The 23,024-nt window shown below is 44.3% G+C and overlaps 1 protein-coding gene across 4 annotated transcripts in view; it reads left to right on the forward strand.

The window, feature by feature from the left end:
* Positions 1-23,024, forward strand: part of grin2ab (glutamate receptor, ionotropic, N-methyl D-aspartate 2A, b) — a 127,473-nt gene that overhangs the window by 11,277 nt on the left and 93,172 nt on the right. For 2 of the 4 annotated variants that reach the window (XM_061770345.1, XM_061770347.1), the window contains exons 1-2: positions 2,782-3,560; positions 3,940-4,113. In XM_061770345.1, coding sequence (XP_061626329.1) covers positions 3,543-3,560; positions 3,940-4,113 — 192 coding nt within the window. In that variant the 5' untranslated portion in view covers positions 2,782-3,542. Of the gene's footprint in view, positions 1-2,781; positions 3,561-3,939; positions 4,114-23,024 lie in introns of those variants that run through there. The other 2 variants (XM_061770348.1, XM_061770346.1) reach the window with 2 other exon arrangements.

The following is a 23,024-nucleotide window of genomic DNA, read 5'->3' on the forward strand; positions in this document are numbered from 1 at the left end:
TATAAGTATGTATGTATGTATATATATGTATGTATGTATGTATGTATATGTGTATATCGGACACGATCGGGCTCTCCCAGGGTACCGTGCGGGATGGTTTTAGCAAGTGCTCTTGTCAAGTCTTGCTTGCCTTTCCCCCAAATGATTTTCTTCTGCTTTCTCATTGACCGAACAGGCATTTTAGTTGGGACTTGAGTGTGTTTTGAAGGTCACGTTCAAGGTTTTATAACAGGACAGCTTTTAGAGCAATGTTCATTACGCTCCCAAACGTAAAGAATATTGAAGAGCAGCTTTGCAATTGCTCCACCGGGGCTCATTTTAGAGTCGCAAACGGCTCCTCATGGACCTCGCGCCTCATCTGCACTGCAGACTCATTTTGACAACAAGGATAAAAAACCAAAACAAAGCTTTTCTATTGGAAAGCTCCTGCAATGTCTTTTTCCTCAAAAGAAACCCGTACTCTTTCCTCTTTCATGTTGAAGTTACGCAAGCGTCTGTTTCCTTTATTCCCAGCCTGGCGGCCTCATTCTTGTCGGAGGAGGATAGAGGACCGCAACAGGTGGAAAATGTTATCCTCGGGATGCAAAAAGAAGAAGAAGAAGAAGAAGAAGATGAGGAAGCGGAGGATTGCGTTGCTTTGTATTGAGCCCCGCAGCCCGCTTTCATGCTTACTGTGACAGCCCGACGGAGCTCGGGTTGTGGGCCCGCCAACGTGACCCAGTGCACGCCATCTGTCTGCACTGGGACTATGAGGCGACACTCTCTCTCTCTCTCTCTCTCTCTTGAGAGAGGGAGAGGGAGAGAAGGAGGAGAGGTGGTGGCTCCCCGAGGTCCCCCTTATGTGCTCATATACCCCCTCCAGCTGCAGTTTTGATGGGATAATTACGTCTGATTGAGGCTGCGCAGCTCTCAAACCTCTCTCGTTCCCCTCATCTCGCCCCGCTATAACGAGCAAAGCCACTGACGGAGAACATGACACATCGGCGGGCTCGTTTGTGCGAGTGCGTGTGTGGATGAGCAGTTCAGTCGCTATTGAAATGTTCTGTCTGCGCACTGAGCCGAGTGATGCCATTGGTGGTGACACACAAAACGCACACATACACATGCGCACACACGCTGTATTTTGAAACCACACACGCATAAATGCGCGCACATTCTCACACACAACACATGGGCTCACGCACGCACACCCACTCATAAACCACACACGCGCACAGTGTAGGGATGGGACGAGACACGGACATGCCAATATTCAGTGTCGTTATCTGCTGGGATTGATGCGTCGATGGTTAAAAAGTGTGCGGCTTTAATTGTTTCGCTAAAAACAAGAGTGTGGTCATCCGCTTCAAGCTTCGTCGCTCGCTCGTTTCTGTCCAGTGGAAGAAGAATGACACGTCAGCTGAGGCTAAAGACTGTGACTTCTTTATTTCACTGAAACGGAGAGTTTACAGTTGGAAAACAACAACACGTTTTGTCATATCTGCTAAAACTGTCCGGATGACCTGACAGTAGAATATTCTTTAAAATCATCTTTTGAAAAATCAACCCTGTGGCCCCATCTAATGCCTCTAATTAAACTTTATTTCACAACTGACGACAGTGCGACAAGAATAGCCAATCGGAACGAGGCGTACCTAAATAGTCTGCGAATCATTTGCACAAGCGCACCCTGTGTTTTTTTTTTTTGGGGGGGGGGGGGGGATTTTTCTTTTTCTTTTTTCTTTTTTGAGTACCTACATGCTCAGAGCCTCACAGGTACACACTGCAGCCTCGCACAAATGGAAACTATTAGTTTCTTGGCTTGATTATTTAACTCCCGTTAGCAACAGGAGATAAAAAGAAGGCATTGGACCACTCTTTACTGCACACCGGGGGGAGAGGTATGGGGCGGGTGGGGGGGCCGATCGAGCTTTTGTGCCCTCGAAAACAGGTCGTTGATGGGGGGGCGGTGCTGATCGAACGTTTGTGCCCCTGAAAACGGATCGTCGACGGGTGCTGATTGAAGATTTGCGCTAACAAAAAAACGGTCGTCAACAGGGGGATGAGGTTGATGCCCACCCGACGCTGTTTCAATGCCCCCCTCCAGGTGAATGTTGCGGTGGCCGCCGCACCATCCTCCCTCGCCTTTGCACGACCCCGACTCTGAGGTGGCCAGGCGAGTGCGATGAACAGGTCCCTTCCTGGATGCCCCCCCAAGCTCAATGAGGTGGGGGGGTTTCTTTGGGCAGAGACGTGACGTGACGTGACGGGCCAGGGGTGGGGACTGAAATGAGACTACATTGAAATCTTGCTCGGAGTTTGAAACCTGTAAACTCTCCCTGGGTATTGCGTACTTGTACTCACGTGTCTGAAGCTCGCCAGTCATGAAACTTTTGCCTCCCAACACACAGCAATAAAATCGATCAGGCGACAGCTCATAAGTTGACAAACTCATTGTGTGATTCCCACCGCTGTTACGGCTATGCTACTACCTCCGAATGCGCGTCGTCGTCATGATTCCCCTTTTACACAAAACAGCGTGAAAGGCACCGCTGACAAACACCGACGGATGACGTTATATGACAAGCGCACGAGTCGGATTCTCCCGGCGGAATTGTTGCGCATGCCCTTTTCCCATCATGCACTTGCTAAATAGACATTTGATCATATTTTATAAATGGAGGATGAAGTCACCCACAGTGTGCAACCCCCCCCCCCCCCCCCCCCCCCACCCCCACCTCTCCCTACTCCACCATCCTGCTCTCATTCCGGCCCCAGTGTGCCTATGTTTATTTCACTAGTCTGCTGCTGTGGAAGTGCCTTCAGCCAGCGGTGCGTGGGCGGGCGGGCTGCGGGCGAACGCAGACTCGAAGCGGGGAACATTTCCGTGCGCGTCTTGGCTCGCCAACTACCAACTTGGGTGCGCGTTTTTTTTTCTTCAAATTGATTGATTGATTGATTTATTGATTTATTTTTGGGCGTGTGCGCAGGACATATACATATACGTACGTATCGATGTGTGTGTGACGGAATCTCCCCTACACACACACACACACACACGCACACGCACGCACACTCGCGCGCTCTTCAGTCTCCAAGAATCCACGCGGAGGAGGACAGAAGAAGAAGAGGAGGAGGAGGAGGAGGAGGAGGAGGAGGCTGTCCACGGGCTCTCACACTGCGGAACGCGCGCGGAGCTGCCTGGAGATCCCCACCACAAAATATCGGCGGATCCAATATCACCGCCTGCACCTCCCCGCGCGTGGAGTGGACATTTGACTCCATCTGGAGGAGGGGGATTAAGCACCTGAGCTCCAGGAAGGTGGCCGTGGCCGGTGGGGGTCTTCACGGACACGACAGGTGGATTAATCCGAGCGTGTGGTTTTCATTTCTGGGTGGAGGTGCTTCTGGTGCGTGCGTGTTTTCCCATCCACTTCTTTCCCTCTGATGGAGGCGCGATTAATGGATTAATTTCACCGGGGGGGGGGGGGGATTCACCCCTTGGAGAGCACCCGAATGGAGTAACACGCTGCAATGTCATCTCCACCCGGCCGCCTGGAGAGATGTGTCACGGGAATGGGGTGAGTGCCGCGGGTTTGATTTGTGAATTGTCGCTTTTCACACGGAGCTCTGGTTGCGCAGGGGCACATTTTGGGCTTTGGGGATGCAGGGTGCGGGAACAACCTGCTGCGTGGATCGGAGCGAGAGGGGGCGTCATTTTCGGCACCTCCTCTTTTTTTTTTTTTTTTTTTATTTATTTTTTTATACACGCACTTTTTAATTCAACTCCGATCCTGACGCTCCGCACGCGGTTAAATATGCTAATGAGTCACGCTGCTGTGCGAGCGCGTCCTCGCCTGGCTGGATTCAACAAGTCGCCGCGTGCAGTGCACGCGCACCACCGACACAACGACAACAGTGACAACCACACTAATCACACACAATCTGTATCATTGGCAGATCAAGTTGAAATACTTTGGCACCAGGAGGAAGGAAGAGGATAAGGAGCCGGAGAAGAGGCGCGATGGCCGGCCACGGCGACGGCGACGCGCGGGTCAGGGAAGCGGCGGCGGTGGCGCGCACGCTCACGGACCCGCGAGACGAAGGCGCAAAACGCTCTTTGTGACAGCCGAGGTAAGACGAGACAAGTGATAGCTACGCGCGCGTGGCCGCTGCAGCCTGTTGTCGACGCGCGCGCGGCCGCTGCTTGACGCTTGGCGGCGCTGTTGCATCGCTACTCGTGGGATCACATGATGATGCTCGTGATGATGCGTTCTCAAATTACACTTTGAATAAGGTCACGTTTTATAGACACACACGCGCTTTTGGAGAAGTCATGCAGCCGCCTAATTCTCTACCAGGCGTATAATTTCACATCAGGCTCATCATGCTAAACAGTGTGAGTGTGTCTGTGTTCTTGAATAGTACATGCCCCCCCCCCCCCCCCAAAAAAAAAAAAAAGGAGGGCATCTCTATGGCCTCTGCAGGGCATGACAGAATGGAAAGCAGTGACAGTCTTCATTAATATAAATATGTTGTGCAAAAAGCTGCAGTCAGTTCACTCAATTTGTGTGTGTGTGTGTGTGTGTGTGTGTGTGTGTGTGTGTGTGCGCGCGATGGGGCGTGATGTCACCGCCACTACTTTTGCCCTCTTAAGGGTTACGTTTGTTGGTCACCAAGGTGCAATTTTTTCTGAGCGATCCTAGGCAAGCTACACAGCGCCGAACAAAGTGACAGTGATGTCAAAACATAAGCAAATAATCTACCAACTGTGATGGAAACATGCCGACTACTGCACTTGGAGACAACCTACTTCGCTGAAACTGGTGTCGAGGCTGATTTTCTTTGAACTTTCAATCTCATTTTGCATGGAATTCTCCCTTCAAACCAAAATGGCTGACTTCCGGTTTAATTTCAGGCGTGGGTCAGTGTGACTTTTTTGAATGCGTCCATGTCAATACAATTTAATGTCGATTGCCGAAACATGTTGGAGGGGTAGATTTTTTTTCAAACTTTCACGTCCCATTTTTCAGGGAATTGATCCTCGAAGTGCTTGCTTGCTTCAAATCAATATGGCCAACCTCCTGTTCGATTTTGAGCATGTCTTCTTTACACGTTTTGGTACGTCCCATTATGATAGACGTCTGTCAAATTTCATGTTAATTTGTGAAACTGGTGTGGTGGGTAATGTCCCCCCCCCCCCCCACATTTCCCTTTTTCAGGAAAATGAGCTCCAAAAATAGCTGCTTCGAACCAAAATGCCTGACTTCTTTTTCGATTTCAGCCATGGGTCCTTGAGATTTTTTGTGTTCTGTCATGATAGACAATTTCATGTCGATGGGTGACGCTCGTGTTGGGGGCTCTTTTTTAAATTCTTATTATTTTTTTAAATAAACGCAATGCCTTCTGAAAACCCAAATGATCAACTTCCTGTTTGATTTTGTGTCTGGGTCCCTCAGGCCTTTTTTGCTGCATCACATTATGATAAACATGTCCATCGAAATTTCATGTTGATTGTTAAAACTGTGCTATTTTGCTCTCCAAAAGCAGAGAGCGAGTTAGTGATGTGATGCCGAGTACATTTTTGGAAAGGAGCATGAAACAAGTAGTGTGGAGGTGATGTGTCGCCCTGCATCTGGATGAGCTGCTCCTCCGTTTAGAGCGGACGCCGGAGCCGCCGCCGCCGTAGTGGCGGGGGCCGAGCAGATACGGCATTCGGTAGCATCTCTGGGCGCTTCTTTCCTCGCCTCAGTTTATATCCCACGTAATCTGTTACGTTAAACGCCACGCTCTCTCGCTCGCTCCCCTGCCGCTCACTCCGTCTTATTATTGTGCTTGGTTATAAAAAGATGACCCACTTGGGATTTTCCGACACATAAAACCTGGTCACATATACTGTCTGTGCTCCTTGGTCTGCAACGCTTTACGAAGACGCATACTATTTGAGCAGTTGAACCTTCGCCGATTTGCAAATCATCACCTGACTAACTAACTAACTAACTATCGGTGGTCAAACGTGACAAACTCTCTATTTTTAACTAGATAGTGTCAATCAAAACTAACTAACTAGTTATGGTCAAAACAATCAAACGAATGAAAGACAAAGCATTGAAGTAACAAATGAAATCTCTCTTCAGTTAACTGTAATTGAACAGATTAACTGGTAAAAACCAAACGTATAAGGTAACGACTCAACGAACTAACAACATAATCTGTTTCAAGATCTAACAAATACCAAGTGGTTAACAAAACTACAACTACCGACTGACTGATTAGCTATCAGTAATAACAAATGGAATACTAACTAACCACTGCACTAACAATATCGTTCAGTTCTAACTGAATAACAAGTGGCGATGAGAACATAACCAACCCAACTAACGTACTAACTGACCGCATCGGGAAGATGACTTTGGAAATGTCGTTGCTTACAATTAAAAGTTGCCCTGTTGAAAATGTAACCATAGTGTAACTCTTTTAAGTTGTTTCTCAAAGTAATATAACTCATTACATTTAATTGGACTTTGAGTTCTTAATTTTGAATGAATGCATCAACAGAAACTTTGGACCTTTCCTCTACAAATTGGATTGAAACCATAGAGCACCATTTTGGAATCAAATAATAAACCGATAACAAAACAATTACATACATTTTGTCATTATATTGTGTAAACAACTGACTGACTAACAATCAAATGGAGCATTATCATTACCAATGAATGATAAGACATCCAGTAGACAACATATGTGGAAATGTGTGTCAGCAGCGTGTTGTGTTTGAGGCATCAGCATGTGTTTATGGCTGCGTCTTTCTCCTCCGCCTTTACTGCATTGCTCTCTGGGCATTTCCCCTTGGCGGCTGTATGGAGATTGAGTGCTAATTTCGGGCTCGGGCTCGAAAAATGTCTCGCGCGCACCAATCAAAGGAAGAAGGCTGACGAATAGCAGCTGGGAGCCTTTTGAAGATCAGTGGAATTAGCATTATTATTGTTGTTGTTATTATTATTATCGAAAACACGCCGGCGCGGTGGACCACTGGTTAGCACATCTGCCTCACCGTTCTGTGTGCCGTTTGCATGTTCTCCTTGTGTCTGGGTGAGTTTTTTCTCCGGGCTCATCCCAAAAACGTGTGGTAGGTTGATTGAAGACTAAATTGCCCGTAGGTGTAAATGGTTGTTTGTTTCTATGTCTCCTGCGATTGGCTGGCGACCGGTTCAGGGTGTACCCCGCCTACCGCCCGAAGATAGCTGGGATAGGCTCCAGCATGCCCGCGACCCGAGTGAGGAGAAGCGGTAAAGAAAATGGATAGATGGATAGAAAACACATCATACTACATACATACGTTTCTTTCTTGCTGATGCACATCATAATTCACTGATGTTTCAAAGTTACACAGTGTAGTGCCAACTACTGGCGAGGAGGCCTAACCCGATGTCAGATTCTTTTGTCTTATCTATCGGCAGCCTTCGTGAGTACCCGATACCGTGAAATAAGGCGGGTACCGTATCGGTTCAATACTGACACATAGTATCGGTACATGCCTTGTTTAAAACCCAAAATTGAATCCTAACCTTGACTTGAAACCCCTAACACTTGCTTGAAACCCCTAACTCTGACTTAAAACCCTGAATTGAAACCCTAAGCCGAGCTTGAAATCCTTCTTTAAAACACCAACCTGGGCGATTGTATTGTTGTTATTCCCCCCGTACAAAAACAAACAAACAAACAAAAATAGTTTTTTTTTTGTTGTTGTTTTTTTTTTTTTATATAGCACTTTAGCAACAACCACAGCTGTAACAAAGTGCTGTACAAAAATACAACTCAAACATAAGACAATTTAACAATTTAATATAATTTCAAAACAAAACAATCACAAAGTTTAAACAGTAAGATAAAATCAAATACATAAATAAGACACACAGGTCAAAATCTCGAGCTGTACAAATAACGCCTGCCCTCTTGCCACATGCGAGCTCTCTTCTCTTCTTCTTCTTTTTGAAGGTGACACATTTTCTCCGTCTGAATGTTTATTTCCATTCGGAGTGTTAGCGTGCGCAGCCGGCCGGCCTCCGGCGCGGCCGCCGGCCGTCAGCTGGCCGGCGAACGGAAGAAGTGGATGAACGAGATCTGGCTTTAAAGGCAATTAAAGCAAGACGCCTCTGCCTCACATTCCGAGACTGCGGGAACATCTGCGGCCCCGAGTGAGACCGGCTGGCTCGGCTTGTGCCTCCAACCGGTTCTCGGAAAAGGACTCCGCGTGCGGCGTGTCATGCCGTAGCTTGACATTGTAGACAGCCGTGCCCGGGGAAGATATTCCGGCGGTTTTGTGAGCCACGTACAAGCTGGGTCCCCCCCCCCTGCGGTAGGACACGAATGACAAGAAGGAGAAAAGCTTCCAAATGTGATGTCAAGCCTTTGGAAGATTCCCTGTTTGATTCCGTGTTTGCGGCACATTTTGACATTGTGTGGTGGATACGTGCTAGCATTGCGTCATGTCTTAAAAACCTCACCCTGGGTTGAAACCTTACTTCGAAACCCCAACGCTGACTGAAAACCCTAATTTGAAACCCTAATCCTTGCTTGAAACCTTCGTGTGTGTGTGTGTAAAATGTGTTTAATATGTTTTGCTTTGTTTTTACTATATGTCAATATCTGTCTTCTTTGTTGGTGAACCAAGGACACTTTTCCACCTCGGTGGACATTAAATTATTCTCTTCAAAATATAGAAACCCTACATTGAGACACTAATCCAGGTTTGAAATCCCACTTTGAATCCTAATTCTGACTTGAAACCCTTATTTAAACCCTAACCCTTTTTGAAACCCCAACCCTGACTTGAAACCCTACTTTGAAACCACATCCCTGTCTTAAAATCCTACTTAAAAACTCTAAACCTGGATTTTAACCCTAACCCTGGTTTGAAATCCTAATTTGAAACTCTTATCCTGGCTTGAAAACTCGACCTAAAAAGCTTAAAAGCCCTCTTTGAAACCCTAACCCTGGCTTGAAAGCCCAATTTGAAACCTTAACCCTGGCTTGAAACCCTACTTTGAAACACTAACCATTGTTTGAAACACGAACCACATTTTGAAACTCTAATTTAAAATCCTAACCTTGGCTTTAAAACCCTAACCCTGGCTTGAAACTCTAGAATGAAACCCCAACAATGGCTTTAAAACCCTGATTTGAAACCCTAAACATATGATGAAAACCCTTCATTGAAACCTTAACCCCTAATTTGATACCCTTACTTTTTCTTGAAAGCCCAAGTCCATCTCGAAACCCTAACTTAGGCCTGGTACACACATAAACACAATTGGGCTCTTTTTGTCCTGATGTTGCCCCTTCCTGACCAAGGACAACAATTGGCAGACTTTCTTAAGTTTGATAAGATTCTCCTAGAGGTTTATCCTTTGGTCTGAGGTGTATTCATAGCGAATAGGGTGTGAAACAGGTCATGGACGACAATCTTAAATATTGAACGCGTTCATATGTGTGGGGAAAGCTGCCGACTTCCCAGTCAGGAATCCATGAAATGGAATGTAGCCAATCAAGAAGCGACCTGACAGAGGAACAAAGAAGCTTGAAGCGGGCGCAAATAAAAACCAAATGTTATATAATTCTTTAAAAGTGGGTTCACCAGACAGCAAGAAGTATTTTCCAAAACAACCTCATTCTACAACACTCCCACCTACAGTCCGTTGAGCAACACTCGGGTAACATGGGCGCAACATATCCGCTACCCTGTGAAGTTAGGACTTCAAAATAAAAGCATCCCAGTCAAAAACACGGTTCACACACCTGAAACAAAAGTCAGTTGGACCTCAGAAATGGAGGACCAACTCATGGAATGGGAATCATGAGAGGGCTTATACAGTATAACTTCTCCACCAAGTTTTTCTTTTAGTTGGGGATTTGTACGTAAACGATAGAACCGAGGCTCTTGTGTCGTCTTCGACGTCGCGTTGCCATGTTTCGTGTACATTGAGTCAGATGCCATTGGATCACGCAAGATTGGGTTCTTGGCAGGCTAGATTTGAGATCTGTGGTGGCGCAGCAGTGTGTGTGATTGACATTATCGACCACCACGCACAATGCGAATCAAACTGTTATGCCAGAATTGTGTTATTTTATTATTCTTTTTTTAATCGTCATGTGTGAAGTCGGTAGCGGATAAACAATCTTTTAAGATTTGAAAAATCCTTCTGCGTCTACCAGGCATTGGGGAGCCTGGAGATTCCATTTGCGTCAAGTTTCCCCACCCGTAACTTTATGATTATAGGTGGCTAGAAGTTAGCATGTTAACTTGAGTGTTGGTGAAATTCCCAGTTTTTCTACTACTTTGTATTCTTTCAGTGTGCTAAGGTGTTGTGTAAATGTTTAGCCAGTCACAGGTGACATGATGAACCCAAGACGTGATGACGTGATGAAAATCTGCTTTTTAACCCGCTTGTGATTTTCCCGCCGCTAGTGATTAGCCTGAGCAACACACACTAATGAGTCACTTGACCCTCTGTGATTGGGTCCTTGGTGATGTGACCCCCTCTGATTGGCTCCTTGTTGATGTGCCTTGTGCCTCACACGCTAATGCGCCAAAAGCCTCTTAGACCATGCCACGTGCGCGCTTGAATCGTTTCATCAAAACACAGCCGGCGGTGGGGTGTCTCATTTCTCATTTGGAAGACTCAATCAGGTTTTTCTTATATTTCTCGAAAGCCTGAAACCCTAATTTGAGAATGTGGCTGTAACAAAGAATATAACATACAACCCCAATTCCAATGAAGTTGGGACGTTGTGTTCAACATAAATAAAAACAGAATACAATCATTTGCAAATCATGTTCAACCTAGATTTCATTGAATACACTACAAAGACAACATTTAATGTTCAAAAACCGACATCGATGTGTAAATGATATCACCACATGGGCTCAGGAACACTTCAGAAAACTAATGTCAGTAAATACAGTTCGGCGCTACATCCGGAAGTGCAACTTGAAACTCTACAATGCAAAGCAAAAGCCATTTATCAACAACGCCGCCGGCTTCTCTGGGCCCGAGCTCCTCTCAGATGCACTGATGAAAAGTGGAAAAGTGTTCTGTGGTCCGACGAGTCCACATTTCAAATTGTTTTTGGAAATTGTGGACGTCGTGTCCTCCGGGCCAAAGAGGAAAAGAACCATCTGGACAGTTGTGGACGCAAAGTTCAAAAGCCAGCATCTGTGATGGTATGTGGCAGTTAGTGGCAATGTCATGGGTAACTTGCACATCTGTGAAGGCACCATTAATGCTGAAAGGTACATACAGGTTTTGGAGAAACATATGCTGCCATCCAAGCAACGTCTTTTTCATGGACGGCGCTGCTTATTTCAGCAAGACAATGCCAATCCACATTCTGTACGTGTTACAACTGCATGGCTTCATAGTAAAATAGTACAGGTACTAGACTGGCCTGCCTGCAGTCCAGACCTGTCTCCCATTGAAAATGTGCGGCGCATTATGAAGTGTAAAATACGACAAGGGAGACCCCGGACTGTTGAACAGCTGAAGCTGTACATCGAGCAAGAATGGGAAAGAATTCCACCTGCAAAGCTTCAACAATGAGTGTCCTCAGTTCCCAAACATTTATTGAATGTTGTTCAAAGAAAAGGTGTTGTAACACAGTGGTAAACATGACCCTGTCCCAGTTTTTGGGGAACGTGTTGCAGCCATCAAATTCTAAGTGAATTATTATTTGCTAAAAATAAGAAAGGTTATTAGTTTGAACATGAAATATCTTGTCTTTGTAGTGTAAACAATTAAATATAGGTTGAACATGATTTGCAAATCATTGCATTCTGTTTTTATTTAGGTTTAACAGAACGTCCCAACTTCGTTGGAATTGAATTCATGTTTTTCAATGCCCTTTATCAACTCCTAGGCAGGGACTGTTAATAATTTGATGTTTGGATTTTTATTGAAGGACATTCTTATTTTTTGGGGTTCTTTTGTTGTTGGCCTTTGAAAAAAGATTTAAATCAAAAAGAAAAGTAGTTGGAGATAGATAGAATTCATGTTATCTATTTCAATGCAAAACAACAAAGAAATACGAAATACGATGTCTTTTATCGCAAATTAAATTTCTCGTGTTCATAATATTAAAGTTTGTTTAGTCGAGATTCAGTGTTTAAGCAAAATTGAAGTTTGTTGCCATGTGATAAACTTTAACGCTACATTTCTGCAGAGAAGGGAAACATGCACATCGCAGTGAGTTTTCATTAAATATTGAGTTTGGCCCGCGACGTTGTCCCAATTTTTAATTTTGCTCCCCCGTGAATTTGAGTTTGACACCCCTGCTATATTGAAACGTTAACCTCGGCTTGAAACCAACATTTTAAAACCTAACCTTGGCTTGAAACCCTACTTAGAAACCGGAACCCTTCTTTAAAACATTCACCCTGACTTGAAACCCTAATTGGGAACCCTAGCCCTTGTTCGAAACCCTAACTCAGGCTTCAAATCCTATTTTGACCTTGGCTTGAAACCCTAACAATTGTTTCAAACCTTAAGCGTTTACACTACCGTAAAATCTTCAAATCTTACCCTTGTTTGAAACTGTAAGGTTCCGTGGTTTGAAACCCTAAACCGTTGTTTGAAACCTTCAACCTGGCTTGAAACCCTGCCTTTGAAACTCCGATTTGAAAATGTCACCAAATTTATAATAATAATGACACCAGATTTTTTTTTTTTTTTTCAAAAACCGGAAGCCTTCTTTAAAACATTCACCCTGACTTGAAACCCACATTTGAAACCCTAACTCTGTTTTGAAACATTATTCCTTGGCTTGAAACCCTAATTCTTGTTTGAAAATGTAACCAAAACTCAAAGCTCTAATTTGAAACCTGAATTCTTACCCTTGGCTCGGAACCCTACTTCAAAAGCCTCATTCTTCTTCGAACCCCTAACTCTTGTCTTAAAATCCTACATTGACACGATCTTGAAAAATTACTTTGAAACGTTAACCCTTGGTGGGAACACTAACCCTGACTTTCAAACCCTCATTTTGAAAATCCCCCCTGTGAAGCAGCGTGCCTGTCACCCCAAATGTGTGCGAGGGCTGTAGCAGCCGCCTTCCTGATCAAGTGACTTCCCTTCATTACCTCACATGGAATGATTTCATCGTGCGTCATCTACTTCTTGGCCGGTGTGAGCGTAATAATTGCTTGCGTTCGGCGGTTAAACGGAAGATTTCGCCGCCGGCGGCATCTGGAAGCCAGACTGACTGACGAGGGCCCAGAGACCCGAGCGTTTAGCCGCCAGGATTCCAATTCTCTCGTGGCTCATCATCACTGCCACAAACACCTCCAGTGCCACGCAGACACACGCACACACAGACACACACGTTATTAACACCGTGGCTTAGTGTAGATTGAAGCCATCTGTCATCCATTTGGAAAGCAAAGTCATGCTCAATATTGATACGCGGCGGCCATTGTGAAGGAAGACGCGGATGTGCTCGCCACTAATTTCAAAGATGTTTTTCATGTTGGACCAGGTGCGAACCCCCTGTCAACCCCCCAAAGTCCATTTCAACTGCTGCCCTTTTCCCCCAAAGAGCTTGATTTCATTCGATTAGCGCAGCATGTTGCGGCAACAGCGATAGCTTTTTTGTTTTGTTTTGTTTATCCTCTTGCTTGTTGCCCAGAATGGCCATTAGCGGTCCTGTCTGTCCCTCAGCAAAACATAACCAAGATGATAAATGAACCAACCCAAAAAGCAAATTGACCAACTGGTCCAGACGTCAGCGGACAAATGGGGCACTAACTAACTAATAGTGGTCTATGCAGAATAAAACTCACAAAGAAACAAAACAAACAAGCTGAGATCAAAACTAACTACTAAAACTATTACTAGAACTGATTGACCGAATCACTAAGGAACTAACCAATGGTGGTTGAAACGGTGGCAAAAAACTAAAACAAATGAATTGACTGGAACAGGTTAGGCAGTAACAAACGCACGCACGCACGCACTCACTAACCAACTAACCAACTAACTAACTCCCCCCCCCCCCCCCTCTTCCCCCTCCATTCTGATCTCTTACTCAGTGGTATTTAGCCAGGGCCTACAATGCCTAAAATTCATAGGTGTCAAACTCAAGGCCTGGGGACCAGATCCAGCCCAGGTCATTTTATGTGACTCGCGAAAGAAAATCGTGTGTCAACTTCCATGATTCGAGCTAAAATCTGTACCAACATTTCCAGCTTGTCATATATAATAAATGTTGAGCAATTGGAAAAGATGATTTTTTAAAATTTGTTTTTATTAAAAAAAAATGTTATCAAACTTTACAGTAACTTGAAAAATAGCTGAATAATCTATTATCCTTGACATCTGATTTCAAAACTAGTTATCCATCCATTTATTGAGTATATTTATTGGCAATAAAACATTTATATGGTTTCACAGTCATAATGGCCCTGTGAGGAAAATCATAACGATAATGTGGCCTGTGACAAAAATGAGTTTGACACCCCTACAGTATCAGAAGCATTGAGCTATATTTACAATTTAGATGAAATTGTATTAATGTATTTCCAACAGTCTATTATCTTGATTTCATCTTCATTTTGCTTCCAGTCACGTGAATATTAAATTCCCAGCCCCAGATTTCAGCTTCTATGTGTTTCCATGACAAGGTAATCTTCCGAGGTGCCTTCAGAATAGCCGGTACTGGCTTCGTGCACAGAACATAGCCGTTTTTTGGGTTTATTTTTTAACCAGTCAGATTTCAGGTAAGGTGCTGAGAGACATCAGCATTTTTCCATCCTCTGATTGGTTGAGTTAAATAGTCGTGTTGCGTGTATATACTGTATTTATTCATTTTGATGTAGTTTGTATTCATTCTTCTTCTTAAATAATGAATTATTTATTGTAAGTAATACATTAACAAAAATTACTAAAATATTTTAACATACATTTGACATTTATTTAATATTGTTTAATTAATTAATAATTAGTAAATGATGCCATTTAAAAATAAGAATGTATTATTAGTCTATTATTAGAAGCAACTGTTTTACATAAACTTGAACTTTTTATTTATTTTATTTTTATTTTTTTTTTACATCAGTTGACGTGGCTCATTTGTCCATTTTAAAAGTTGAATCAATGAACTAGCTAACGAAGGAGCTAACAAACGACCTACTAAAACACCTAGTGAGCTGACAAACTAGCGCTTTTGACTATTTTCCCCATTTTGTTCTTTTAAATGCGACAGTGATTTTCCATCTCAGCACGTTCTGTTTTCTTTCAATCCAGTTTGACAATGGCGGTCTACGATGGCTGTTGTCTATGCTCTTTTGCTTAAGACTGCCATTGTTATCCTGCCTACTCGCAAACGCGCCCGCTATTGTGACGCCTGCGAAGCATTATTCTAGAAAAGATAACACACACAGTGGGGGTCTCTTTGTGAAAATGACAGCAAAAACCTATTTTCTCAGCAGCCTCAAAGGAAGCCAGCAGATGATTAGGCCCCTTTCGGAAACTCATCGAGTACAATGGCTCTCATACTTCTACTTATAGTAACATTCATTCATTTTCTCAGCCGCTTCTCCTCACTAGGGTGGCAGGCGTGCCGGAGCCTATCCCAGCTATCATCGGGCAGGAGACGGGGTACGCCCTGAGGCACGGAACAGGGTCCACTTGGACTCAATGTCCCCTGTCTCCCCTGGAACGTGGGTGAAGTTCTACCAGAGTTGGGAGGTGAAAGTCCTTCTGACAGGGGATTCTGCCAGACGTTCCCAGCGGACCCTCACAATACGTTTGGATCTGCCAGGTTGGACCGGCATCTTCCCCCACCATCAGTGCCAACACACCACCAGGTGGTGATCAGTTGACAGCTCCGCCCCTGTCTTCACCCGAGTGTCCAAGACACGGGGCCGCATGTCCGATGACACGACCGGTCGATCATCCAACTGCGGCCTAGGGTGTCCTGGTGCCAAGTGCGCATATGGACATGGGCAGCCGTGGCCCAATGGTTAAGATCTTCGCCTGCCACCGTGGGGGACTTAGGTTCAAGACCCAGACCGGACCATCCGCTAACATCCCACGGACTCACGGCTGTGGTGTCCTTGAGCACTCCGAGCTGCTCCCCAGCCGCTTCGGCTTCCCTTTGCTCCCCCTGTATGTTCACTGTGATGGGTAAAATGCAGAGAACAAATTTTGTTTGCATCCATACAAGTTCATGACAATAAATCTGTTCTTTACTTCCATCCATCCATTTTCCGTACCGCTTCTCCTCACTAAGGTCGCGGGCGTGCTGGATCCTATCCCAGCTATCTTCCGGCGAGAGGCGGGATACACCCTGAACTGGGCACCAGCCAATTGCAGGGCACATAGAAACAAACAAGCATTCGCACTCACATTCACACCTACGGGCAATTTAGAATCTTCAATCGACCTAGCACGCATGCTTTTGGGATGTGGGAGGAAACCGGAGTGCCTGGAGAAAAGCCACGCAGGCACGGGGAGAACATGCAAACTCCACACAGGCGGGGCCGGGATTTGAACCCCATTCCTCAGAACTGTGAGGCAGATGTGCTAACCAGTCTTCCACCGTGCCGCCTGTTCTTTACTTAATTTTCCGACAACTTTTTACTTGTACTCACTTCATTTTAAAACGATACCTGTACTTTCTCCTCCTTAATTTGTCAAAACCGGCTTGTTACTTTTTCAACCTCTGTGGATGATGACACAATAAGACATAAATAGAGAGAGGTACTTGATTGATTGATTGATTGACATATTTGGCTCTATTTTGCTTACTTGTGGTTTATTAGTTATTTAAAAAAAAAAAAAAAAAAAAATCATGAAACAAAACCAAATGGACAACAATAATCAGTTAGGAAGCAGTTATCGGGGAAAAAACAATTTGCAATAAACTCTAATGCAGTGATTTCCAACCTTTATGGAGCCAAGGCACATATTTTACAATTGGAAAATCTCACGGCACACCAACAAACAAAAATGTCACCAAAAAGTGGATACACAGTAATTACTGTCTGCACTGCCTGCCATCTAATAGAAGAGCAAAGAGCATTTGTTTGTTCTGTCTGTCACTATGCCTCACTGCCATCAATAGAGGAACAAAGATACATTATTTCTTGGAAATGAATCATCTTTTGAGCAGTTAAGTAACATGTTCTAATTTCCCACAGCACACCTGAAGATCGCTCTTGGCAAAATACATTTTTATCCGATGATTCAATGAATCGATGGAATAATCAACAGAATAATTGATTGAAAAAATATTCCATATCGGCATCCCTACTCGCTACCGAGGCAGATATTATGGCTAACTAGCCTAACTAAAAATGTTCCTGAAGTTACTTCACAAAGTGGATAAGTTATTATTTGCTCCAACATTTTTAAACAATACAATACGCTTTACACCTGTGATTGCAATACTTTAATACCAATAGGACTATATCAGCCCATGCCCAATAGAAACATAATCACAGAGAAACTAAAGAAATGAACTTGTTTTATAAAGTGTAATTAGTGTACCCACTAGAATGTGTGTAAGGGGCGTAGCACGTTGTCTACGGCGACTTGAGTACAGACTGTGAGTACTTTTGCCACCTCTTGTCTGGTTTACGACGGCGCTTCCCAAACGCTATTAGTGGCTAGCAGACTTGTGTCCGCTTACAAAAAGAATGATGTGACCACCAGTCATAATCTCTTACACCCCCCACCTTCAAATCACTACAACGGTAATCTCAAGTGGATAAATAACACGCATAAAAATCAATAAAGGCTTCACTCGCTTTGTGCGTGCGTGTGTGTGTGTCTAACAGACCTTTGACTGAGTGACTTGCAGGTGAGTGGGAAATGGTATAAACACAGGAGCGGATCGATAGCAATTTTCAGAGAGGGTTCCCAAACTACGCTGGATGTGAACAGTTGTAAGCACGTCCGTATTCTTCCTCCTTACAGTATTCGTGTTCCATATTTAAAGATGTTTACAGGCGTGGGGGGGGGAAAGAGCCACAGTGGAATGCGAACGGACAAGCAAACTGATGTTATACATGAAGTCGCTACCAGATACTGACAAATTGCTACCAAGGTTTGGTTTCCAAATGAGGGCTTAATAGTTGAGGAAGAAACGGGTTGCTAAAGAGAGAGGCTGTCGGCGAGAATTGAAGGGAAAATGTGGAGATTTGAACGTACCAGCGAGGGATCTACCTTGCATGCATTCTGATCGCAAGCTATGCTTTTTCATCCACAGGCACATTATACGTTATGAATATAGTTCAGCATTGATGTAAAACAACATTTGATGCTTTATGTATTATTTATAGGGCTTAAGCCGAGGCGGCGGGACGGGTCGGAAACCCGGAAATGTATTTTCACCGTGAGGGAAAGTTTTTGTGCATTTTGATTGAACGTAAGCCGCGACGTTGAGACGCCGTGCCACGACAATTACAATTTGTAATGGCCGACCGATCGGTCGCTAATGCAAACGGTTACCAAACCATGCACACTGCGCCATAGTGCATAGCCAATCGGCTTCGGCGGCGGGACGCGCCAGCCTTAACCACCCGAATCCTAACATTAACCCATCCTAAACGGCCTTAACACAAACCCTAGTCCGAAACCTAACCATAACAAACTCATTTGTTTTTCATTTTATTTTGTACAACTGTGATACATATTTGGGATGGACATCTCGTGACATCTGCGTAGCCTACCCTTCCCGCGATGCAGGAGCCAATCACGTTGAAGCGGGGCGTGTCGTTCCAGGAAAATGCTTGGGAATCCTAAGAATGCATGTGGGAATCCCTTTCCGGTTTGTGGCAATTGTAATTGGTTTCGTCTTTTGTTCATTTGTTTTCTGAAATGTAAAAGTGTTTCACGGTTTGTTACATTGTTTTGCACTTCCAGGCCACCGTACAAAAGTCATGTACTGGTCAAAGATAACGCTGAGATTTTTAGCAGTGGATTTAATAATCTGGTGAAGTTGGCTAATAAACTGAGTAGCAGCAGTGACAGAGATTTTTAGGACCAATTTGAAGAACTTTAGTTTTGTCAGAATTCAGATGGAGAACATTTTGAGTCATCGACTTTTTGCCAGCAGCCGGAGGAGGGCAAGTCCGTTGGTTAAAGTTGTCGGGAATAGATGTGGGTATTATCATCGTAACAATGGTGTCATATTTATTTGAAGCAAGCATTGTGATTTCAAAGCAAGGTTTTAAGCCAGGGTTAATGTTTCAAATTAGTGTTGCAATCCTTCGTTAGGGTTTGGAATTATGGTTTCCAACTAGAATGTTTTGAAAATTCAAATTAATCTGGTAGGTATGTCTATCATGAGTAGACCCACAAAAGGTTTCGGTTGGATTTATTGAAAGCTGCGGGACCTTTTGGGAATGTACAGTCATTTCATTTTAATTGCTGTTTTTTGTTGTTGTTGTTGTTGTTGTTGTTGTTGTATTTTATGTTATGCAACCATCCAGCCATCCATTTTATGAGCCGCTTATCGGGAGTGCTGGAGCCTATCCCAGCTATCTTCGGGTGAGAGGCAGGGTACATCCTGAACTGGTCGCCAGCCAATCACAGGACACAAACCAGTCGCACTCGCATTCACACCTACGGACAAAGGCTTCAATTAACCTACGATGCATGTTTTTGAAATGTGCCCTTAACCTGTGCTAATTTTGAGTTTTGAGTTTTTGTTTATTTGATGTTAACTTAAGTCACGTTTGGGATCTTATTTGATCCATCCAGCCATCCATCCATTTTCTGGACCGCTTTAACCTCACGAGGGTCGCGGGTGTGCTGGAGCCTATTCCAGCTATCTTCGGGCGAAAGTTGGGGTACACCCTGAGCCGGTCGACAGCCAATCGCAGGGCACATAGAAACAAACAACCATTCACCCCTACGGGCAATTTAGAGTCTTCACTCAACCTACCACGCATGCTTTTGGGATGTGGCAGGAAACCGGAGCACCCCGAGAAAACCCACGCAGGCACGGGGAGAACATGCAAACTCCACCCAGGCGGGGCCGGGATTTGAACCCCGGTCCTCAGAACTGTGAGGCAGACGTGCCGCTGTGCTATTTTGGAGGTTTTTACAGTCATCTTATGTTAAACCTGCAAGCGTTGTTAGTTGTTATCATTATCGTAGTCTTATTTTAACCTGCGCAGCTGTCTCTGTTTATCTTGACTGTGTTTTTTTCCTCTTCCAATATACTTTTGCTCTTCAAAGGTGATGGAGCCCATCAATCTTATGTCGCCTCCGCCGTCGGCGAGCTCGTCCGCTAAACAGTCAATAGACCCCCGAACCCGGCGCGGCTCCATCTGAACTTTATTTTAATACGCCTTCTTCTTTATTTTGATACGCCGGCCACTCGCTCACCTCTACCGAACGCCCTCAAAAAGTCAAAGACACACACACACACAGACACAGACACGCACGCTGCAGAAAAGCGGCGTGTCCTTTCTAGCTGCTTGTCCTTCTTATTCATATTTATCAGCGATGAAATATGTATGATGCGACGTGTTCAGCGCCCCGCCCCCGCGCCCCCACGTACACCGCAAAAAGAGCACCAAATTGGCCGCAAACGCCATACGTTGTGAAAGTTTCATGCTTTGCTTCTAAGGAGCCGCAGAAGAGCTGACAGAAACTCACATCACAGTAAAGACCTTCTTGATACTTCTTTTTTTCATACTTTATATATGGAATATGCTTTATATTGTTTTCATTTCATTACATTTACACGTATTTATTACGATGACACTTGGTAAATACAATAAATTCAAAGTGTAATTGTTTCAATCCTTCCAATCTTCATCTCTTCCTCCCTTCCTTCCTTGTTACCTTCCTTTATTTCGTCCATCCTTCTTGCCTTCCTCTCATCATCCTTTTTCTTTCCTCCTTTCTTTTCTTCTTTCCTACCTTTTTCATTCTTTCTTTCGTACATCCTTGCTTCCTTGATTTTCACACACCTCTTTCCCTTCCTTCTTTCTTTCTTTGTTTTATGCCACCTTTCTTCCTTCTTCAAACATCTTCTTTCCTTCCTTTCATACATCCTCGATATTTCCATCCACCCTTCTTACCTTTCTTTCACAACGCCCTTCTTTCCCCTTTTCCATTCATATTAGCCTTTTTTCTTGTTCTTCCTTTCATCCATCTATCCTTCCTTCCTTTCGTTCATCCATCTATCCTTCAATCTTTCACCCACACTTCATTTCATACCATTGTTCTTTTCTTTCTTCCTTCCTTGTATCTATCTATCCATCCATCCGTCCATTTTCCGAGCCGCTTCTCCTCACGAGGGTCGCGGGAGCGCCGGAGCCCATCCCGGCTGTCATCGGGCAGGAGGCGGGGTCCACCCTCAGCTGGTTGCCGGCCAATCGCAGCCTTCCTTTTATGTCATCCCTTTTCCCTTCCTTCCTTTTTTCTTTTTCTCTTTTCCTTTCATACCATCGTTGTTCATTGTTCCTTCCTTCCTTTGCTCCCTTCCTTCTGTCCTTCATCACTTAGTTGTTTTCCTTACTTCCCTCCTACCTCCTCTCCGCCCTCCCTTAAATATGTTCATGAAAGAAAAACGTCTACTTTGATACGTGCAGCAAATCCCGGTGCATCCAGCAACCAGGCGTGCTTCACAGTAAGGTGTCATTGTGGCATTGTATAAAATGGCACATACTCTCCTAGTACGTGGAGATAGATAAATGTGCTGGAAAATCCAAAGCACTTCTGTGGCCAAACCTTGTTGTTGTTGTTGTTGTTGTCGGTGTGTGAAAAGAACTCGCCGCACTAGTATCTTCTCTTTTCTCATGTGATAATGTAGCGGGTATATGGGCTGTCTTTGATGCAACTCACTCCAGTTTCTTTTAGGGTTAGGCTCACTCACAACACTTTGGATGTCTCATACGCGGAGGTACACTATTTGCTTTTGTCATTATTAGCATTTGGACTACAGTGCTCGGAAAACAATTTAAACACATTTTATGTCGCGGTCTATATCCGTAAGATATTGGACTGGACCCAAAAGCACCCAGAGGTGGAGGAAGTAGACGAAAATGGTTTATTAAGGGATATCTCGGGGGTAGGATATCCGAGGAGTGACGGTGGTTGGTCGGAGCAGGGAACGTGGGTGGCGGGAGCTCCAGCAGGTGAAAGAACCTGGAACAGACTGTGAGGCAAGGTGACACGGAAGGAGCACTGGAGATGGAGAAGAACACAACGGGGGGGAGTCGAGTAACTTGCCGAAGTAGTCATGAGCCTAAGCCTGTGTACCGCGGATGAACATCAATACTCTGGCGTTGAATTCCTGGATCTGGCGGGCTCAAATGCAGGCAGTTTGATAGCACTTGATAACACGGATGAGGAGGTGCTGAGAGAGAGAGAGAGAGAGAGAGAGAGAGAGCAGGGAAAGGCGAGGCTCAAAGCGCCACCCAAGTTCCAAAAAAGGAAAATCTTGGGAGCAGAAATAATCTGTTCTTGAGTTAAATCTTAAAACAGACGGGGGTTTAAATCACATTTCATACAATTGTACCATCAATTAACAGCTGTCAATGTTGTTCATGTTCAAACCTTAATTGGGATGGCAAAATGAATTGCAGATGTGCTTCACCCATTCTATTCAACATAAAGTATGTTCAGTCTACAAGTATAAAGAGGAGGTAGTAAACCCTAGTCAAAAAGAAGTTAATGTCAACATGTTGAAACAATAAAAGTTGATGACATACTGGGAAGGTACAAAGGCATCATGTTTCAGATTTTTAATGAAAGAAAGTAATACTAACAAATGTAGTACAAAGTAAGAACAAAGCTTTCTTCATTTTTGACCGGGTGTGTCTGTGAGGATTTTGATGATCCTGCTGGAACTGTTTTAGATGAGTTGCCAATGGCGCTTGCGTGTAAAAATTCCCTCATTAAATATTGAATGAAAATGTGAGGTTTTTTTTCCTGGGCTCCTGGAAAAGCTCAGCTGAAACCTTAAAGAAGTGATGGGTGCCGTCCCTCCCTTAAACCTTAGAAAAATGTATATTCAACATTTTTTTT

The sequence above is a fragment of the Phyllopteryx taeniolatus genome, chromosome 4 (assembly GCF_024500385.1).
Source record: "Phyllopteryx taeniolatus isolate TA_2022b chromosome 4, UOR_Ptae_1.2, whole genome shotgun sequence".
NCBI lineage: Eukaryota > Metazoa > Chordata > Actinopteri > Syngnathiformes > Syngnathidae > Phyllopteryx > Phyllopteryx taeniolatus.